Here is a 21,099-nt window from a genome sequence, read left to right as displayed (position 1 = left end):
GTCTTTGCTACTGTAATTTATATACGCATGGCGGGTGTTAGGCTGGAATAACTTTTATTTACCAGAGGATTATTATGCTGTTTGTTGTTTCAACGTCTATATGCATACGTAACTAGTCACTCTATGTCAATATGCGCCCTGCATGGTCTTCTCGTACGTTTTTTTCTCTGTTTGGCACAAAATAGAGTTTCCGTGTGCTGTCCGACCACGTGATATCCGAAAAGTAATTTTTTACGGCATGGGCATTGAAAAGTCCACTTTTTGTGCCAGTTTTCGTTCCGTAAAGTGACGCTTTATACGGCAGCGAACAAAGTTGCGGAATAAAGTCTTTATTCCGCGGTTTTGATGCGCAGTTCGAAGTGCGCATCTCAAACTGCCGAATAAAGTAGCTTCGTCGAACAGATCGCGACATAACCTCACTCTTCGTTTTGCTTTTCAATGCCCATATCGTAAAGAATATTGTATGTGGCTGCCCGTAAACCGTTTTTTGGCTCGGATAATTTCAGTACTCGCTTCCGGCTCGCCTTCAGCTCGTCCTGAAATCTTTATCTTTGCCAAAAAAACAGGCGGCTTACGGGCATGCCACATAAATAGCTATTATGCACAAAATATCGTTTCACGTTAATTCTTTCTCTACGATTTGTTACAGGATACTCGCCCAACCGATTACTCGGAAGAGATTGTAAGCGACATATGTGCTAAGAATACACGTACGTCAAATTCGAGGAATTAAATTGAGCAGGAAACTTATTCGGTAAGTTGGAATAAACTGCACAGTTGAGTTCCTCCAAGGATTTTATTTAATCGTGTTCTGGTCTGGTTTTTTAATGAATATTCATTCGCATTCGAGGAACTATCTGCGAAGGAAAAAATAGTTATTTTCAATTCATGTAATAAATTTTTCGTCGTTTAGTATCTGCAGATTAAATATAGTGACATGACGTTGGGGATCAGGTTACAATTTTATTTATTTTATTCTCAGCGTTGAAACTGTCGAGCTTTGCTAGCTGGTTTCGTAATGCAATCTAATGACACTATAATTTTCGAAACTTTGTGCGGAAATGATTGCGAATTGACAAACGTCGTTCTCAAATTGAAGGGAAAAACTTTTCAAAAACTGTTCTGAACTTCTATATAAACTTTTTACTGAACGGTTTACGAAAGTTTTTATCACTTGGTCCTCAAGTCTAAACAAGTTTCACAAAAGATGAGAAGTTAAGTTTTTGTAAATGTGTAATATAATTTAATTATTAAGTAACATTAATTTGTAAATGTATAATGTGTTTTTTTTCTAAATGTGGTAACATAATTTGTTAATCTGATAGCGGACCATTGCAAATTCGCAAATTACGATGAGAGAGTCATTCATTCTTGTCACGTCTGGAAAAGAATACGCGAACTTTGAATGTGGATTATGTTTTATGAATTAACGATCAAGCACTCCGTTGACAATATACCTATTTTTGGATATTACAGGAAGGATTCTGTGAGTAAGACCACTATTTGGATTTAAAAAAAACTGGTAAAACAATAATGCGATCACGTCTTACCTATGTAAAATTGGAAGGAAGACGCTTTTTATCTACGCACAAAACGAACCGAATCGCGAGCTAAACCCGTTCGTTTGAAAATTTGCACTTCTGCATATGATCTAATAGCTCTGTCGACTTGACTGACCGAGTGAGCAAGCCGGACAAGCATTCCATTGTGTTTTATACCTTGAAAGATTCATCGCTGTGACAACGCTGCCATTTTTCCTTTAACTGTAATTGGTGAGGTGACACCTCGATAGAATCGCATAACGGTCACACGGGGTGAAATTCACCCCAGCTTTACAAAAAGTGATATACTGCTTCAACAATGAGTTCTAAAACATTAAAAAAATTACAGCCCGGTATTCTTTAAGGATCGCAGAAAAAAATCTATCAGTTTTCTTAACCAAAATTACCATGATTAAGTGAATCTACGAGGAGTTTGAAAAATGTTATTAGGGTTAATCACAACCTTGTCTTCATATTATCATTTGAACTACTAGTACCTTCTACCTTCTATCGACATTTTAGCGCGATTTTCGTAGGATATTTGGTGCTTCCAGCTTTTCGAAATCAATTCTAGTTTTCCCCGATACACCATGTTTATAATTTGGATTTGTTTTTAACTTTAAACTTTTCCAGCAAATGATTCTTTCGTTTTTGTAATTATCGACTACATAAAGATTGTCAGCTAATGCAGTAAATAATAACTAAATATTCCTTTAGACATTACTTCGGTATGTTCTGCTGGTGGAAATGACTTTTATCTGTTTCACCGACAGAAACCACATGTAGCAGTCTCGTTACCATTGAAATACGATGTCGACTGAAGTTTTTATGTACCTTGCGCTACGTGAACCGCAGGTGTTCGTTTTCAGATAAGTGGATAACATAAGCCATATGATGGCCAAGCTCCTAACCACATCTGGTACTCCAGGTATTTCAAACGAAAACATTCCGACGGAGGGCAAGTCTACCTTATTTTACTACGTTGCTAAGAAAATATGATGAATTTTTTTTATTTATATCTCAACATAAATAATAGATTATAGCTAACTACTAAAGTAAAGTATAGCGTATACTGGATAGTACAGTTGTTGTTGTAATTACAGTGTATTCGATTGAATATGGCATCTTCAACAATACGTTAAATAATTACGGTTATTGAAATTCATATTACCGGTAAAAAAATTCCCTGCGCTAACAGGGAGAGGAAAGAAAATATATAAGTCGGTTTAAAAAAGAATGAATTCAATTTGCATTACAAATTCCTTCTTAGCATAGTTGCTGTTATTTCTATCAGTTATTTACAAGATGTAAAATTAAATTCTCTGGAATAAGGAGTCCCGACCATCTTGAAAATATATTCTAATTTAATTGGTACAAGCTCGAAATACGAGGTAATCAAAAGACTCGTAAAATTATAATTTTGCATAATATTTTCAAATGACAGCTAGTGAACAAAACAGTTCACACTACAGTACACAAAAAATCACTACATATAATACAAACACGTCAACATTTCGCTACGTAATGCTATATATCGTATATTACATTACATACTAGTAACTTTAATAGATACCTTTGATTATCTAATGATTTGCGTTATCTCTACCCGAGGCCGACGCAATTACATAGTAAAACAGAAGCAAATTGATAGTTTTTATTGTTCATATAATTAAAACTCTGTGTATGTGTCTTTTCATGACCACCTCAATTTAATTCAACGTCACTTATACGTTAATTGATCATTTATTTCCTGTGATTATAATATTACCAATTAGCTTCGCCGTTAATCGTTCGTCGTCACGACGCTGGCTTCTCTCGGCACGAAGCAGCATAAAATAGCGCACGCTGAAAACGCAGAACAAATTCGTTTAGCATAGTTTCATCATTTTATGGGCATTCAAAGTACCAAGGAAAATATACTCACTTAGAGGAACACAGGCCATCACGCTCATCGTTAACGAGCAGTCAATCTCAATTAGAAGAGCGATCAAGTTTCCGGCTGCAATAACCCCTGTTCTACCCAATACCAGGGTGATGCACACCGCCATGGTTCTGCAATAGATACACAACATGTGTATAGAATTCCTCAAGTGATTCACGAATCATCAGCGTCACTTTATGCCAACCTCAAATTCGTCGGGTACAAGTCGACAACAATTGATGTCAGTAGGCTCAGGCAGACACCGGATATAACGTGGTAAACAATTATCATCGTTGAAATAAGGGGTGTCAAGTTGACAAAGAGAAGACCAATCCCAGCTAGTCCACTCATAGTTTGGCACAGTACTGAAAGCGGGAGAAGAAGGTTTCGATACGAGCCCAGAAACTACTGTAGTTCTTATGGGACGAAAAATAACAGCGACCACGAAGGGTGAAAGGACTGAACAAGCATCGTCGTGGAAAGTATGACTTGACTTCGGGGCTTACTTATTATCGTCTTTTTCTTCATTACACTGACGAGGAAACCGACCGACGAGTAGACTACGAGACTGACGCCTGCGATGGTCATTGTGTTGATGAAAACACTGGTGTCTAGGTGACGATGACATTCGTGTCCGTGATGAGGATGCGCAGTCACATTGACTGCGACTTCCGGTGTCTTAACGGCGTAGGCGTCGCATATCGTGGCTGACAATCCCGGATTCTCGTCGTTGTAGAGTGCGACCTGGTTCAGGATCTCCGGCATCCAAAGGTACATGCCGTTGAAGCTGTAATCCGGAAGTGAACAAGGCGATGAATTTTGAAATTCTTGTTAACGTGATACTGGAGGAAATTATCGCGTCGCGACTTTCTCGCACCTGAAGAATATCTCGAACTGCATCGCGCAAACAAGCAGGGTGATGAAACCGTGGGGGTGCATGAAAAGGGGTACCGTTTGGTCCCACATTGTTCTAAGGACCCTCAATACGGCGCCCGATTTTGCGGCCATCACGTCTTGGTCCATGCTCATCGATGCTGGAGCGATGATTTCGGAAACCTGTGAGATTTTCGAGGGTTTAAATTTCGATCTTTGGACAAGGAAGTCGTCACCTCGTAGTCGACGCGTCATTCTCACTCACCGGATATTTCGAGCCCGTTTTCGAACCTCCGTTGGAACGATAGACGTCCTGGAGGATGTCGACAGCATCTCTATGCCGACCGATCAGCACCAGGAACTTTGGACTCTCTGGAAACCTTAGGAGGCCCAAGAACGATATTAAACCTGGTAGGCCAAGGATCAAGACGAACAGCCGCCATGACCTGAATGATAGGCCCAAAATGTCGAGCTCAAAATCGAGCGGTAGAATCCCCCATCCGACTCCTTCAATGATCCGCAAAAACAAAAAGAGACACATTGCAAAGGTCTTTTCGTTTTTTCCTTGGCATTTCTCCGGATCTTCATTAACATCGAACAATGATATTAGTGGTATACTTTACCTGGCATCAACAACATCGAGAAAGGAAACGCTGTGCAAGCCCAAGCAATTGACTTGGACCTGAACTTCACGCTGGAGAATTCTCCCAGGTACGAATAAACGGCGGCTGAGGAACCGGATATCCTGAAAGGCGAGCGTCAAAGTAATCGGTTAATAACCATCGTGGGGTCGTCGCGTGAAAGGAACGAATCAGAAGAAAGTATCTAATATATATATATATATAGATAACTGAACTGTACTCACAGCAAACCCACCATCAGTCGAAGGAATGCCAGGAGCCAAAAGTTGTAAGCGAAAGCCGACGCGAAGCTGAATGCCCAAGCGCCGAAAAGAGATACTAACAACACTTTTCGTCGTCCTGTTGTGTCCGCGATCACACCCCAAGTGTGGGCACTAGTTACCATACCTGAAATTTTTATTTTCAACCTTCAACTCATCTTGTTTCTTACCAATCGTCAAAAACCGACAAGCATAGTCAGAAATTGAAATTTTTTCAACGAATAAACACCGAGACTAATTGAAATTTTATGAAAACCGGATTGATTTGTCGAAAAATGTAGTATCTTCGTTTTTGCATATACTTTCGTCTGGATGAATTGGAACTCAGGTTTCCTTGGAGAAGAATCAGAACTCTTTGAACTCGGAACCGAGTAAGAAGAGGAAAAGTGTCTCGCTGTAATTCGGTGTGAACAAGATGCGGAAAGAGCGTCAAAAGAGATCAATCGAGGGTTCGGACGTTCTAAGCATCATATGTTGGTGAATTTTCTCACGTGCAGGTGTAGAACGGAGTTTGGCGAGTGATGCAACGGTGCCTCCACCTCATTAAGTCAGCCGGAATGATAGCGCCACCGTTTCGTAGACGAATACAGTGAGGTGAAAGAATCAATTTCGCGGTTCGACGTGTGCTTACGTGTTATGCTTTCGTTTCCAATTACCTGTGAAAGTGGAACCCGTCAGGATTCCTTTCTGGCTTGAGGTCATGTGCAGGTCGCATTGAGCAGCCGCCAGGATGAACCCTGTGCTCATTGTTTCGACGATCGAGGCGGTGAGGCATATCGCGCAGACGATAATGAGGCCGGCATTGAACTTCCCAAATCCTTGAATATATATAACGCAATGTATAATACACCGGGTATGTGTGGCCCGTGACATTACACTGATCTTCGTACACGGCGTCGGTATATACTCATTATAAATACACATACGTGACCAAAGTGATTGTTGAGCTATGGCACAACTCACCTGCGAGCGCTAAAGCCTCCTCCAACTCCACGCGTCTCGTCCGTTGGGGTTCTGGAAAATAACAGAATTTACAGACGTGTCTCGTTCCGTCACGTACCTAAAGATAATTCGCGATTAACCGCAATCCGGCGATTCGAAATATTCGGAATCGGAATCCATCAGTATCGGATGATGTATCGCATCAGTTGAACTCAGCGGTTCCGCCATGCGGATCGAGTGTGCGAGTGCAAATCGTGAGTGAAAAAGACAAAGAACAGATGTAAGAGCGAAAAACGATCGATCGAAACGCGAGAGATATAAGGGAAATCTATGAAATCCACGTTTCACCCAAAACCATGTTCGGACGTGTCAACTTCACGAGAAGCTCACTGCAAGTATCGGGAAGTTAAAGAACGTCGCAAATTTTTCATAGAATAAATAATGAAAATAGTTATCGTCGATTTTGAACTCGCGTTATCGCTCGGGGTCGAAGATATTACGACGAGTTAAATGACAGGTTGAGTGTTGAACTTACCATTAGCATTCTCCATTTACGTGTCCAGTTCTGGCGGTGTGATATGCGGTGAGTATATCTCGTCTTGCCAGTAAACTGCGAAGTGATATTTCCTTTCAGCTGGAGTACCAAAGTGTACAATTGTTCAGACAGGCGCCGATCCTCCAGCCGTTCCTCTTTTTCCGCTTCTGCTTCTTCTCACCGCCTCTATGTCCAATAACTCATCGAGCCTTGTCATGTGACGTGTTCTCATTCAGGCTGCAGATATGCGACGCGGACCCGATGGGGCATATGAATTTGACCCGTTTCGATTTTGCGTATTGGTTCAACGCTTGTGGCTGCTGCGGACTGATATTTGTGTGCGTATCGTCGTACTCTCCGAACTTTAGAAAATATGTATGTTCAGGTGTGCGAAATAACTTCAGCCTCAGGCCCAATTAATGTCAGGGTTGACAACTAGCCGGTTCTTGACTAGCCGCACGGCTACTCATATGTTTTTTGCTAATTCTGTCGTTATTTTTTTCAATCCTGTTTCTGTCTTGTCCTCCTCCTCCTCCTTCTCCTCCTCTTTCTCTCTCAGCGATCGGCACAATAAACAACGATTGAAAGACAAATGGAGCTTGAAGAAAAAAATAAAATAAAATAAAAATGGATGAAGAATAATTTTAGATAAAGAAAAACATACGCGAGAAAGAAAGAAAATAAACAGGAGGAATTATTAACTAAAAACCACCGCCCCCGGCAGTTAAGTGGATCCGGTTTTTATCCCGCTACTCTTACCGTGGGAATAAAGTGCGAAAATTTCACTAACTTCTTCGAATTCGCGTATTAACTAGTCTATAAATTTCGCGATTTATTCCGCCGATTCCCGTCTCTCTATGTCCGAGCGATAGCCGGTTTGTGTTGAAAGTGCCGCTCGAACGTCGCTGGTACTACTGCCACTGCAGTCATGATCGTTTTATCAAGTACGGGAAGAAATGAGGCGACTGTATAACGTGTACGCGCAAAGGTCGCAGGAAACGAGAAGGTAAAAGAGCAGAAGGAAAAATCTACCTGCATTGCAAACTCGAGAATTAATTGTACACAATGCAGAGGCGCCTTAACCGCCTTAACTTAACTGATGCAAGGCGAACCCGATCATAAGCCACCTTGCGTATGCTCGATCGTGTTCTTCTTCGACGCCAAGCGAAAGTGGGGAAGGGAAAGGCTCTCTAAAAGTACTTACAGCGAAACCGATCGCCGGTTAGACCGACCTGTCGCCAAGCGATTGCAGCTCCAACCTGTTCCTATACATATAAGCATAGAAATTGCCCCGATTGATATTTTGCGAATTTTATTCGCCAGCTGGAAACCAGGTTGGGAAAAATTGTTGACAGAAATCCATTCGTAGATTGCTCGTGTTGGAATCGGTAAAATATAGCGAAGGATCGTTGCCTCGTGTGCGCTGCTGCTGCGTTTATAGCTGTAGCTATCCAAGTGCAACGCGCTGCAGACATCGTGTAAGTATACAGGCGTGCGATGTGCGTTAAATCATTATTAACATGCATAATCTGTGAGGGAAAGGTGGCTAGCAGACCTCATCGTGCGCCTATGCATAATATAGCTATACAGATTTGCATTGATCAGCAAGTTGTTTACGAACCGTTCATCAATAATAAGTAAAAAAACGCGATGAACAATTGCTTTTGCATCATTATATTACATCAGCTTAAACGATACGATGAGTAATGATAATATTTCTTCCGAATCTGAACATCTTCTGCGCACGAATTGTAATATAAGATTATCGTAAAATAAAAAATTATGACTGAACAAGTTTTCGTTAATCATTCCTTACTGTTATTTTACACTCCACCGTTTTATCTATAAATATATATTTAATATTGAACATACGCTTTCGACTAATTAGTTTGCGGAAGCAAAAATTTTGTACATATTGTAAATATAGTATAATGTAAAGCGTATAATAGTGTGACGACCGCAGCTGTAATTCGTTGAGCTTGGATTTCCTTATATAATAGATATTTTCGTACGTAACGTAGTTATCGCCTAATTACACGTTATTGATAACAGAGTCTTTTTGGCAATACACTCATGTGTTGCAAATATTATTGATTTCTAATTACCAAGCGCTAGGAGCATTTAGTGTATGTTTATAAGGAACTATTTGAACACGTGCTGTTAAAAAGAAACTCATTAATTATAACACGTTACGATGTTATAACGATGGAAATTTTTTTTCCGTCAGTCAACGTCATTCATACACGAACGCAAATAGAATGATTCTCGGGTGTCTCTTTGCGTCTCGTTACTACGATCGTTTGTTCCATGCGTCAAGCTTTGAAACCCATTCAATAATATGCCTTATCACCGAAAGTTAATAGGTGGTGCACGTCACCTATCAATGCAATGACCAGTTGTTGGCACTCTACATCTCTTGTTCAATGCCGAATTTATTCAACCCATAAAACGCAGTGTAATCGTGGCCATTTAAATTATAGTTTCAACCGCATACGAGCGAATTTACCGATATGGATTGACGGCGATCCGTAATCGGCGTTTAATCCATACAAAGTAACCGGTTCGGATAAACTCGGCAACAATCTCAGTTAATCACTATTAAACGAAATAAAATGCAGCAAGAGTTTCGTCAATGAAGTTACACTGATCTAACAACAGCCAAGTTTGTGATCAATGCTATCACCGATCAGCGAAATTGGTGACATACATTGCTTGCAAAAATATGCCTACGTGTCGTGATCGCGCGGTTCCGGTTAAAAAATACCGTTAATCCTCCGTACATGCGAGCGAGAGCTTGAAAATTTGGTAATATATTTTAAGTCTTAATCGTCGTGCGATTTTCATCTTTTAAACTGGCTCATACGGACCGTGCACCTGTATCTTATATTCTTATATTTGCGCGGTTCATTGTATCGAAACGATCGTTGGCAACAAGTATATTCAGAGAAATATAAATGGGTCCTATTTTTTCCCCGTTTTTTTTTTACCTCTCTCTGTTGTTTTTCTTTTCTTTTCTTTTCTTTTTTTTTTCTCTTTTACACTTCTTCACCTCCGCAATTCATTTCGAATAATTTAATTCAGCATTCTAAAGTCCGATTTCTACGTCGTGACGTCGGTTCGTATTATAATAAGTATAGCGAAGTGATGTTCAACGTCCGACCTTCAGAATAGCGGTATAGCAGCAAGGGGGACCGGTTATAATAATCGCAATTTAATTTACTACAACTGTATAGGTACAATACGCGTGAATATTTATGAAAGCATGTAGTGTAGCTTTCGGACGTCTTGGATGCGGCGGATACAAGTTGGTGTATCATCGAGCTAATCGCCTTCGTCGTCATGCGACGTGATTGCGCAATGAAAATATTTTAGTATTTCTAGAGAAAGTATACCTACGCGGGCATTTCATAGAAACTCATTCGAAAATCGGATGGCCTTTCAAAATCGGCGTGGCGCATTCATGGTCGGAAAAATGTACCGCGGAACAATATGGCGGCGGAGAGACGTGTTTATAGGTACTCAATGGCCGATTGAAACGATCGTTTGTAATGGTTTGATAATTATGCGATCGCCTCCAGCAGCGTCTCTCTTAACAGGGTGCGACAAGGCCGCGCCACACGCGTGTTGACCTTCAAATATCATTAAATCGAAAATAAGCATGAGGTCAGATGTACTAATTTGACTAAAATACGCATACAGCTGTAAACCAATATCGCTTCGCTGGGTAAACTGGCGAAAATCGGTATTGTTTCTGAAGCGAGCGGTTGTTAAAAATCTACAATGTTCTCATAGACCGAAGAAAGAGACGTCGATAATTTTTGATAATTTTCACGTGTACCGCGCGCACGTCTGCGTAAGCAGGTATGGCGATGAATAAAGCTAGCGAAAACAATAATCATAATTCAACTCTTCAGACCCCGACATCTAAGACGTATTTTATTTTGCGATCGTCTGTGTTATACAAGACTTTGTCTATATACCTATACACGAACGTGCGGCTAACATATCTACGCCAATTACGTCCTAAGTTTTCTAGCAGAATAACAAATTGCGCGAGAAAATTATTTGCGCAATCCTAAGACTTGGAGGAATGTCACGTAAAAATTAACAACGCAAAACCTATCGTAAGTCTGAGTATCATTTTAGCGATCTCTTACACGTTACACTAAGTTTTACTGTTTCGGGTCTCCGCTAAATTTTATATCTCGATATCTGTGGCTCCAACGTAAGCCAACAAACGAAACAGTTGTTATATTGCAAGTATGATCAACTGCACACGATTGTTACTGGCAATTAAGGCCTTTTTCACGTTTTCGATGAACAACAAAGATATTTGAATGGTTGTTTTGCAAATTAGTCATATTTACACTTCACGTTTCTATACATACAGTTGCGCAAATACGATGTATAATAATATCGCAATTACGATATCGCAAATACCCGATATTTCTGCGATATACAGATATATGTACTTGTAATTATTTTCGTTGGAATTTAAAACGTAACATTTAGTACAGACATGTTTTTCCAAATTACGAATCGACAGATGCAATGATGGGTAATTTCTAACATCTTGACATCTCGTCAACGCCAAAATTTTGCCTCCGCTAAATTTTCGATCCGACGAAATCGTTCCAAATTCTAGACTTTAACCTGGGATCCTGATTTAAATACCTTGCACGGTATTCGTGTTCAGAGTACGCGCGCTGAGTTGGTAAGTGGTACAGCTAGTCAGGACGGTTGATAATAAAATTACACGCCCCGCATTGAAAAGGACCCACGTGACATCCGTCGGAAGAAAACGGTCAAGGTACCAATTTTTACGCAATTCAATATGCTTGTAGTTTTATCGAAGTGAAAATTTCCCAGCGAAATACTTGGCAAAATTACAGTGGAAAATGACGGAGACAAAACAGGCACTGGAGGAGCTCAAAGTCACACTCGGGCACCTCTGGGTTGAAAGATTATAGACCCTCAATATGGATTAATTATTCCGCGAATTGTGAGGCGTATCGTTGAAATGGTCTTACAAATTTGAATCTTTTCAAATCCATCTGAGGTTTTGCATACAGATGTAATTGTATGATCTTGAGAAATCAAAAAAATACGTTCACTACAAAAATATCAGAATTTCTAATGTCGAAAAAAACACTGTTTTATCAACTGTTACGAAAATCGAACATGCAACAAGAATAGTCGAATTTTCAAGATATTATCATCACTCCTATAAGAGTGCAATGAATTGATCGCAATTAAATCTATCAATATCTTCTTCGAGAATTTATCCAATTCAACATGGTTTTATTTCAATAGCATAATGTTCTCAGAGGCCACGCGTGTACGTGCAAAATATCGAACCGAACTTATAATAATCTACTAAACAAGACCGGTTCAGTGAAGCGATGATTCATAGAGTGCTCAAAGTACAAGCATACGAACCCAGTTCCTCGAGTTCAAGAGTTACAAAAAGTAAATTATTATCCACCTCAGAGTAGAGAACTTATAGATCCATTGAAAATGAATTATTTTATTCCGAACGTTCGATTAATCCAGAGGGACATGAAACCAGTTTCGAGCGATCTTAAAATAGTTGCATGGCCTCCGCTCTTACTAATTTGTTCGACACGGGTTTTCCCTTTGACAAATCCACGAGGATTTCGAAACGCGCAAGAAATCATCATTTGATTATCTTTCTCGGGCTATTTCGCCTAGATCGACCTCACCTGGCGCTTGTTTATATTTTTTTTACCGCGTTTCACGCTGCGCCTGACAAACAGGTCGACGGCAATCCGCCGTACACCCTGAAACATTCACCTTCTCCTTCCACCCCCAGACTTAAGTTTATGCTACCATCTAGCGGCCGACTCGCAAAATGCTGTTGACAGGCGATGCTTGATCGGCTGCTAGTAGCTGGCAATAAACTAGTTCTAAACCGAAGAAGATGTCATGGAGCCAAAGCTCAAGGAGGATGAAGGGCTCGAGGCCAGAGGCACGTAATAATTTGAAATAAATCCCGACTAAACTACTGCATGAAATACTAATTAAAAATCCGCCAGAGTCAAACTGCAAGCAAAAGAGTGTTATTCTGCGGCATTGCACTTGCCAAGTACCTGCGAAAAGGAAACGGGCGTATTCTCAATCCAGCCTCAGCAGAGCTGCGGCTTCCTATTGGTTCTTGCTAATCATCCTCGGTATATGATTGGCCGCGAATCGAGCCAGCTCTGACTGCTTGAATAAAAGAATGCACCTCATCTGTCAAATAGCGTCTCAAATCTCTAATAAATTCGGGATTAAAAAACACATAATGTGCTAACTGATCAGGGGACACAATTTAGTGTCTGATTGTATGGAGATTACTGATGTTTGGATTACTTTAAGCGGTAGAATGGGCGATAAAACGTACATGGAAGTTTGATGCCGATTCACAGGTTTAGGTTATGTCTCTCGCTTCCACGGTTCATTCAACCTGTGATGGAAATTTGAAATGTTTTGATTTTTTGCGAGCTTACTTTTAGCTGTGACTTACTGCTGTTGGATTTAACCGTCAACTTTTCGATTACTACATGTTTGATTGTTTGTCTCCCTTCAGAGAAAATCCAGGAGCGAAAGAAGATGAATGGGAAGATGGATGAAGTATATGACTTGTTAGAAATGTTAAGGGGTATCGAAGGGTGCAAGGACATAAACGCCTTTCTTCTGTCAATGAGCAGTGCCATAGATATCTGCTTGGCAATGAAGCAATCTGGTTGGTTTGCATTTCAAGTTCCATTTACGATTAGATTCTTACTTCCTGTGTTTAGCATTAATGCTTTCTTTTCAATCCTTCTTTACTTTTCTGGTAGAAAATCTTTCGCTGAATTATTTGAATGTAATGAACCATTCAATTAAATGGATTGGAATTGATTGTATCATTTGTTGAATAAACTCCAATGTTTCTTCAACTACAGGATGCTTGCCGCTGTTGATCAAACTCATAAATGCACGCGGTCAGGATACAGAAGCTAAAGAAATAACGTCCCAAGTATTTCACAATATAATACAAGCCACAGCTGACAGAAGTACGGAGCAGCCAGAAACTAGGATCTACAATCTTTTAGAACAATTAAAAGACTATTGTCAAATGCTCAGATCAATCCCTGAGGCTGAGCATTCCTCACCTGGTAAGCAGCATTTTGCTAATGTATTTGACAACTGGGGAAGTAAGGGAAAGTGCTAAAAATTAAAACTTTGCAACCATCTTTGTAGACTAACTACTCTTAAGTCTCTGTTATGGTTGTATTTTAAGAGAACTTAAACGTTATTCTGTACTGTATTTTTGTTTTTCATTTCTTTAAAAAATGGCTATACTTGGTTTTACAGAAGATGTAAACGACCAGCCGGTCGATTACAGTCAAAAATATTTAGAGCCGGTCCCTGTAACCCCGAGTAGAAACCCCGGCAATTCAAATACGCAGCCCATCGACTACAGCATGAAATACTACGAAAATGATTCACTAAATCAAGATAATGTGGCTAACAATGGTATAGTCCAAGGCACAGTTGATTATGGTAAAAGATTTTCAGAGCCGACATGTACGCTACACCAGAACAGTCCACAAAATGATGGGCAGGTTCAGCCGATAGATTACTCAACTAGGTATTCAGAAAAAAGCTCGATGCTACAGCAGAGCGATGTCGCTGACGAGTCTGAAACTATAAGAATACCGAAAAAAGAAAGTTCAGGCTCAAGCTCAAAGCCGGATGTTTTTGGTGTTTATGCCGAAACAGATTTAGACCAACCGACTGACTACAGTTTGCGGTATGCAGAGGATGATACAGATGAAGAGGAGAAACAGAATTCAGGATACTTTGCCGAAAACGAGCAAGCTTTTGTACCAGAAGATACGGTAAAAACTTACTGCACAGAAGGAACCCCCTACGAAACACCGTTCAACTTTTCGACTGCGACATCGATGTCAGACTTGCGTGTTGATGATTCAAAGGACACGGATGTTTCCAAGAAAAACCCAATGAAAATCGTCGAAAATAATCGCAAGGATAAGGAATCCACCTTTGAACCCAGTCCAGAGGAATCAAGCAGTGAAATCATCGCAAATAATGGATCCGAAAGTCGAAATAACGTTTCTGAACGCAGCTCTGACCAAGTATCTCCAGAAAAGGCTGATAAATATTGTGAAGAAGCTGTGGATAAAGAAGGTTTGCCATTGAAAAATTCTTTTGACTAATTTTTTGCTCAACTGAGCTTAAGGAACGTTCTATTATTAGTCCCGTGCATATTTGCACTTCATGTCAGCTTTCAATTACAGGAAAGATGGTTACATTCGGGGGAGAGGATCATTATGCTGAAGAAACGCCTCTAATGTTTTCTCGAACCAGTTCTCTTGGTTCTCTGGGTGGTTTTGAACAGCATTCTATCCACGATGATCGCAGCTCGGTTGTCAGCGATTTTAGGTAATCAAAAGTTATTCAATAGAAATAATTGTTGCCTATTGAGCCAAAGAACATATATTACATGCATATGAATTAATTTTAATCCAAGCAGCTGGCGCACGAGCGGTATTGTTTCTCCTAGTGAGTTACCTGATTCGCCGACACAAACTGTACCACCAAGTCCTCGTCACAACAAATCACAGCCTGAATTCACCAACAGGTCTCAAGATGAGACTTCTAAATTACCGGCACATCGTTTGTGTGAGCATAAAGGTAAAATCTGTTTTCTGTGTTATTATTTCTAACAGAGCATACCTGGCATTAGGTTTCTGAAAAGAAAACTCATTTCAGTAAATGGTAGATCGACCGCAACAAAGCGTAGCGTTTTTGAAGACGATATTGCAGCATTTAAGGAAGAGTCTACTCCGATAGATTTCTCAGCTGCAACAAGTCTTAGTTCTCTGACAATCGACGACGAGCCTAAAATAGCTAATGATTCGAAGTTCAAAGAGAATAGGGAAAAATTGGGGGAAGCAATTCCAGAAGAAAGGGAAGAAACCTCACCTACACAGCTTGAACATCCAGATACAATAAAGATTGCAGAGGTTGATGAAGTGAGTGAAGGAGAGGATGATGAAGGTATGCTGGATGCCTGCATAAACATCGGGATGCAAAGCATTATGTGAGTTTCCGGTTTTTCTTATATGTTCATTATTCTATTTATGAATTTTTCTGTTCTCTTATTGTGAATCAGTTTGAAAAATTGTATCGTTTTCATATTATGCACGTAGAAACCGTAAAGACGAGCAAAAACCGTCAGTAAATAGCGACGAGATAGCAGATATAGTTGAGACAGAGGACACAGATCAAGAAACAGATGGGGATGAAGATGACGATATGTTGGCTGCATGTATCAGCATAGGAATGCATTCCACATTCCGGTACACTTTTATTGATTAAACGGTAGATCTTGCCTTTTTGTATTTCTTTTCTACTTTCAAATGTATCGTTGGTACTTTTTTCGGAAGAAAATGAAGTTTCATACCTTCTTTCAGAAAATATTGTAATTTCTCTATAATCTTCCAACTATCGCTCACTCTTCAGGAATCGCAAAGAAGACCAAAAAGGCTCCGAATCCTCGGACATTGCGAGTGTAGCTGAAGCCGTCGATGTGGGGCAAATCAGCGATGAACATGACGACGACGAAGGCATGCTGGCTGCCTGTATTAATATTGGAATACAAAGAGCGATGTAGGTGTCAGTTTTCACCAATTAATAAGGGAGAAATACAAAAGCATTCATAGCCTATGTCCACTATATGATAATCTTCCTTCCCAGTAGTCGACAAGAGGACCCGAAGACAATATTAAAGCCTGAGATCGGCAACTCCGTGGAGGCTGAAGATTCTCTCAAAATCAGCGACGTAGATAGCGATGGTGAAGAAATGTTGACAGCTTGCATAAATGTTGGGATACAAAGCATGTGAGTAACTATTTTTAGTGGATGGAATATCTCTGATTAATTTAACGGCATTTGAGCAACAACAACATTAATTCTCAGACACAAACAATCTCTAAGAAGAGGCAGTATGCCGAAACCTCCCACTCAACCAGTCAGCAATCTTACGAGGTATCAAACAAGTTCTGCACTAAATCATTTGGACGGTGGCTTAACAATGTTTCCTGGTAACCACAGACTGACATTGAAAGGTCTTAAAGGAGGACCTGATGACACGGCGATTCTAGACAGCATTCATATATACTGTACAGAAGATACTCCTGCTAACATATCTCCGGCTGGTTCGCATTCTAATCTTTCGGTATTGTCTATGCTGAGTTCACCCGGAATCGTGGAAAAGGGCTGCGAGCCAAGAATCATGGAGGGTAACGGTGTGTATTCTTTGAGAAACGAAGCTTTAAATATGGTAAACAAGCTAATTCGAAACGTGTTTTAGTCCACAATGGACGTGAATCGAAATAAATGGTGTAGCTTACAACTTGTACATTCTTTTGAGTTTGCCGTTTCATTTGCTTCATTCAAGTAATAACAAGAAATCTTGGAATATTGATTACAGCTGGGCGCTCGGATATGTTATCTATAGACAGTCTGACGCTTTGTGAAGACGACGACGTTATCGTAGCCAAGCTAATAGAGTCGGGAATGCGGAAGGTATGGAGTATTCACAACACGACAAGCTCGTTTCCTCAATAGAAATTAGTTAGTATTGTAGACATTGACCTTCTACAATTTTATTGCGATTGGTTTTAGGTGCAGCTCAACGGCAATCCAGCCTGTGGCATCACGCTCCCTGTTTCTAGTAAAACTGACCAAGAAAGACCGTGCCGAACACCTTCGACTTCTCCAGCCGAGCCTGTTTTTACTAAACCTAAAAAAGGTGGTTTGCCCGATTGAGAAGAAATGGTAGATTGCGTAGAATTTAGAACGAAATTAACATCGAATATAAGATTCGTCAAATTTGAATGATACAGGGCCTCTCAGATCCCAGTCTCCGGAGGATGAGCGAAGATACGAAGCCACGACTTTCGCCACACCTGACGTGACAAGCCGAAACTGCAAGAGTCTAGAAATAACACCTGCTTCAACTGAATTGAGATGTTCTAAAGGCGGTGAGTTCGATACATAGTTTACAATCAAAATTTGCTATGAATATAGACTTTATTGTGCTCTGAGCAGTAAAAAGAAGTTTTCGTCTACTATTCTTATAATCTGTGGTTAGTGTGGTGAATAATTCGAAAGTTTTTAAGTCCTTTACGATTTTGCATTGTCTAAAGAATGCTTCTGCAATATTTTTATTACAGTATATATGTTACACTATTCTTAGATTTTTTTTCATTTCATGAAATGTCTCTTGAAAGCTTACGCTGCGGATCCATGAATAATTTTAATCGGATTTCGTATACTTTCAGATCCCGATACGTAATAGAGGAAATGCTGCGACGCCATCTGGCGTTTGGGACGAGAATCCGAATAAACACAACATTTTTTGTTCAACTAACGAAAATATTTGTCAAACAAATTAAGGCAACATATGAGTCTCTAGTATTCCCTGAACTCTCTCGCAGTTTGCTAATATTTTGTAATGGTCACCTAACTATCTCATACTCGTTTCGTATAATGTCATGACGTATTTTATTTCTCGAAACACCTGTATTCTGTATTTATATTGCATTTTTCCTATTTCTTTCGTTTGCGTATTTTATGTTAATTACATATTTTTTGTACGATCAATAAGCGATTTGCTTTCATTTGATTTGTGGCTACTGTATATAATGTATTAAATTGTGCGATTGAATTTAATACATGTTACGAATAATTGATGTTGAATTTATAAACCTTATAACACCTATCCATACTCATGAAAAACGAAGTATGTAAGTCTTACATCCCGAAAACAATTGGTTTGACAACCTTTACGATGTGATCAAAATCAAACACCAAAGTGATAACAGCAAGAATATACATTTTCTCGGTATTTTCTTCGAATTTCTTCAGCTGCTGTTCTTTTGATGATCTGACTGTTATACAATGGTCTAAAACACTTATGGTAGAATTAGTCTAGGAATTTGAATCGACTTCGAAATGAAAATTTTTAGGCCCCAATATCGCAGAACAAGGCAGGCTGAACCCTGTGGGTTTGTTAGTTGAAAATGTGCAGATTTTGAAAAACGGCAGAATGAATTCGCTCTAACGCGAGATAGACGTTATTTCGCCTAGAGAAACGATTGCGCATACTTTGCAGTCGCTACAAACAGCAGGCTGAGAGTGATAGCAAAAATGAAAAATGTATGTAAAGGCTTCGTTTGACGTCCTCGGGGTCCAATTGGTTTAATTGGGGTCCATTGAATCAATTTACGGATGATAACTTTTTTACTTCAGAGATAGCAGAAAAGCAACGTTGACGCTATAAGTAACAGGTCAACAGTTGCGACTGAAATACATGAAGTTTTCGACGAGTTCTCCAGAAGGTAGGGAACAAAAATCACAAATTCATGGCACAAAGTTTTAGTTTATTCAGATTGTCTTAATTATAGTACAAGTGTTCGTGTGTGAGTGTGTAGTAATTAACTTGACGGATAGACTTAGAGTTAGAGACAAACAAGACTGCAGAAATTTGATTGGACATTGCATGGTAAATCTAATTACCATACGTGAAAATTTGTGTGCACTGAACATTGTCTTCAGCAGAATATCAGAAATACTATATCTGCAACGGATACATTATTAGAGTATGACATGAGTTGAGACCTGCGCACAAGTGCGACACGCCTCCGTTGGATGGGATATACAATCTATGATGATGTATTCTCTCTCTTTACGAAACACGTACTGCAATAGATGGAGCATCAGTTGATACCGTATTTCTCCTGTATTTCCTTTACTGTTGGTCCATTGCTAGTATAATTCTCTTTTTGACAATTTTGGGGTTCTAATAAGTTGAAACTGAATCATTCAAATCAATTCGATAGCCAAAAAATTTTGGCACAAAAAAAAAGGTGAGGTGGACCCCTTTGAAGTTTTGATAACACTTCGAACACTTTGCGAAAATGTTACAAAGGATTGGATGCAGGCACTATTACGACGTAATTTCGTGAAGGAAACCGATTAGGCACCGGCCGAATGAATTGCGAGCGATAAATCAGAAGTTACAGCCAGAAAACAAAACACGTCGTTTTCTAGTCTGGCTGCTCCTGGTCTTTCCTTCGTAATTTCTCTGCTGTTGGTCCTACCCTGTTTTTCAAGTATTACCTGAGTTCCTAGGGGTCGAATTACTCTAGAGATGGTTATACAAATCAATTCCGAGACGAGCAATTTTCGGCTTCAAAAATGACCAAAAAAGTGAACCCCTTTGGAATTTGGCCAAAATTTCGACAACTTTGAAAGGTGCTGCAATTAATTTTGTGAGGCAGTACACCGACGTGATTTTGCGAGAGGAATCGATTAAGCGCAGTCCCAATACGCTGCGAGCGATAGCTGAAAAGTTACGGCCGAAAAACTCATGAATTTCGTCGTCATTTCTCTGCTGCTGGTCCTACCCTTTTTTTGATGTGTTTTCTGAGTTCCTGGGGGTCGAATTACTCTGGAGATACTCATACAAATCGATTCCGAGACGAGAAATTTTCGACTGGAAAAATGACCAAAAAAGTAAGGCTTACCCCTTTGGATTTTTGGCCAAAATTTCGACGACTTTGAAAAATGCTGCAATTAATTTTGTGAGGCACTATTCCGACGTGATTTTGCGAGAGGAATCGATTAAGCGCAGTCCCAATACGCTGCGAGCGATAGCTGAAAAGTTACGGCCGAAAAACTCATGAATTTCGTCGTCATTTCTCTGCTGCTGGTCCTACCCTTTTTTTGATGTGTTTTCTGAGTTCGTGGGGGTCGAATTACTCTGGAGATGGTCATACAAATCGATTCCGAGACGAGAAATTTTCGGCTCGAAAAATGACCAAAAAAGTAAGGCTTACCCCTTTGGATTTTTGGCCAAAATTTCGACGACTTTGAAAAGTGCTGCCATTAATTTTGTGAGGCACTATTCCAACGTGATTTTGCGAGAGGAATCGATTAAGCGCAGTCCCAATACGCTGCGAGCGATAGCTGAAAAGTTACGGCCGAGAAACTCACGATTTTCGTCGTAATTTCTCTGCTGCTGGTCCTACCCTATTTTTGATGTGCTTTCTGAGTTTCTGGGAGTCGAATTACTCCAGAGATGGTCATACAAATCGATTCCGAGACGAGAAATTTTCGGCTCGAAAAATGACCAAAAAAGTAAGGCTTACCCCTTTGGATTTTTGGCCAAAATTTCGACGACTTTGAAAAGTGCTGCAATTAATTTTGTGAGGCACTATTCCAACGTGATTTTGCGAGAGGAATCGATTAAGCACAGTCCCAATACGCTGCGAGCGATAGCTGAAAAGTTACGGCCGAAAAACTCATG

The 21,099-nt window shown here is 40.0% G+C and overlaps 2 protein-coding genes across 11 annotated transcripts; one reads left to right on the top strand and one right to left on the bottom strand.

Moving 5' to 3' along the window:
- Positions 1-2,950: 2,950 nt before the first annotated feature.
- LOC124409853 (synaptic vesicle glycoprotein 2A-like) lies at positions 2,951-7,214 on the bottom strand. The gene is made up of 11 exons (XM_046887805.1): positions 6,714-7,214; positions 6,200-6,250; positions 5,893-6,054; positions 5,201-5,363; positions 4,959-5,080; positions 4,601-4,842; positions 4,340-4,518; positions 3,969-4,249; positions 3,668-3,827; positions 3,466-3,593; positions 2,951-3,386 (listed from the first exon to the last, which is right to left on the bottom strand). Exons 1-11 carry the CDS (start codon positions 6,727-6,729, stop codon positions 3,325-3,327), a joined length of 1,566 nt encoding a protein of 521 aa, XP_046743761.1. The 5' UTR covers positions 6,730-7,214; the 3' UTR covers positions 2,951-3,324.
- Positions 7,215-12,567: 5,353 nt separating this feature from the next.
- LOC124405691 (adenomatous polyposis coli protein-like) lies at positions 12,568-18,467 on the top strand. 10 transcript variants are annotated; one of them, XM_046880890.1, is made up of 15 exons: positions 12,568-12,702; positions 13,303-13,458; positions 13,661-13,873; positions 14,277-14,909; positions 15,020-15,164; positions 15,253-15,416; positions 15,495-15,825; positions 15,935-16,084; positions 16,248-16,394; positions 16,482-16,625; positions 16,704-17,032; positions 17,218-17,312; positions 17,412-17,538; positions 17,609-17,770; positions 18,071-18,467. In XM_046880890.1, exons 1-15 carry the CDS (start codon positions 12,660-12,662, stop codon positions 18,082-18,084), a joined length of 2,853 nt encoding a protein of 950 aa, XP_046736846.1. In that variant the 5' UTR covers positions 12,568-12,659; the 3' UTR covers positions 18,085-18,467. The 10 variants fall into 10 exon arrangements, with proteins under 10 accessions (XP_046736846.1, XP_046736792.1, XP_046736803.1 ...); XM_046880836.1 differs by having other exon boundaries at positions 14,073-14,909; positions 15,256-15,416; XM_046880847.1 differs by having other exon boundaries at positions 14,073-14,909; positions 16,725-17,032.
- Positions 18,468-21,099: the final 2,632 nt, after the last annotated feature.

The sequence above is a fragment of the Diprion similis genome, chromosome 1, assembly GCF_021155765.1.
Source record: "Diprion similis isolate iyDipSimi1 chromosome 1, iyDipSimi1.1, whole genome shotgun sequence".
NCBI classification, from domain to species: domain Eukaryota; kingdom Metazoa; phylum Arthropoda; class Insecta; order Hymenoptera; family Diprionidae; genus Diprion; species Diprion similis.
Note: the sequence above shows the minus strand (reverse complement) of the source record. Positions and strands in the feature narration are given on the sequence as shown.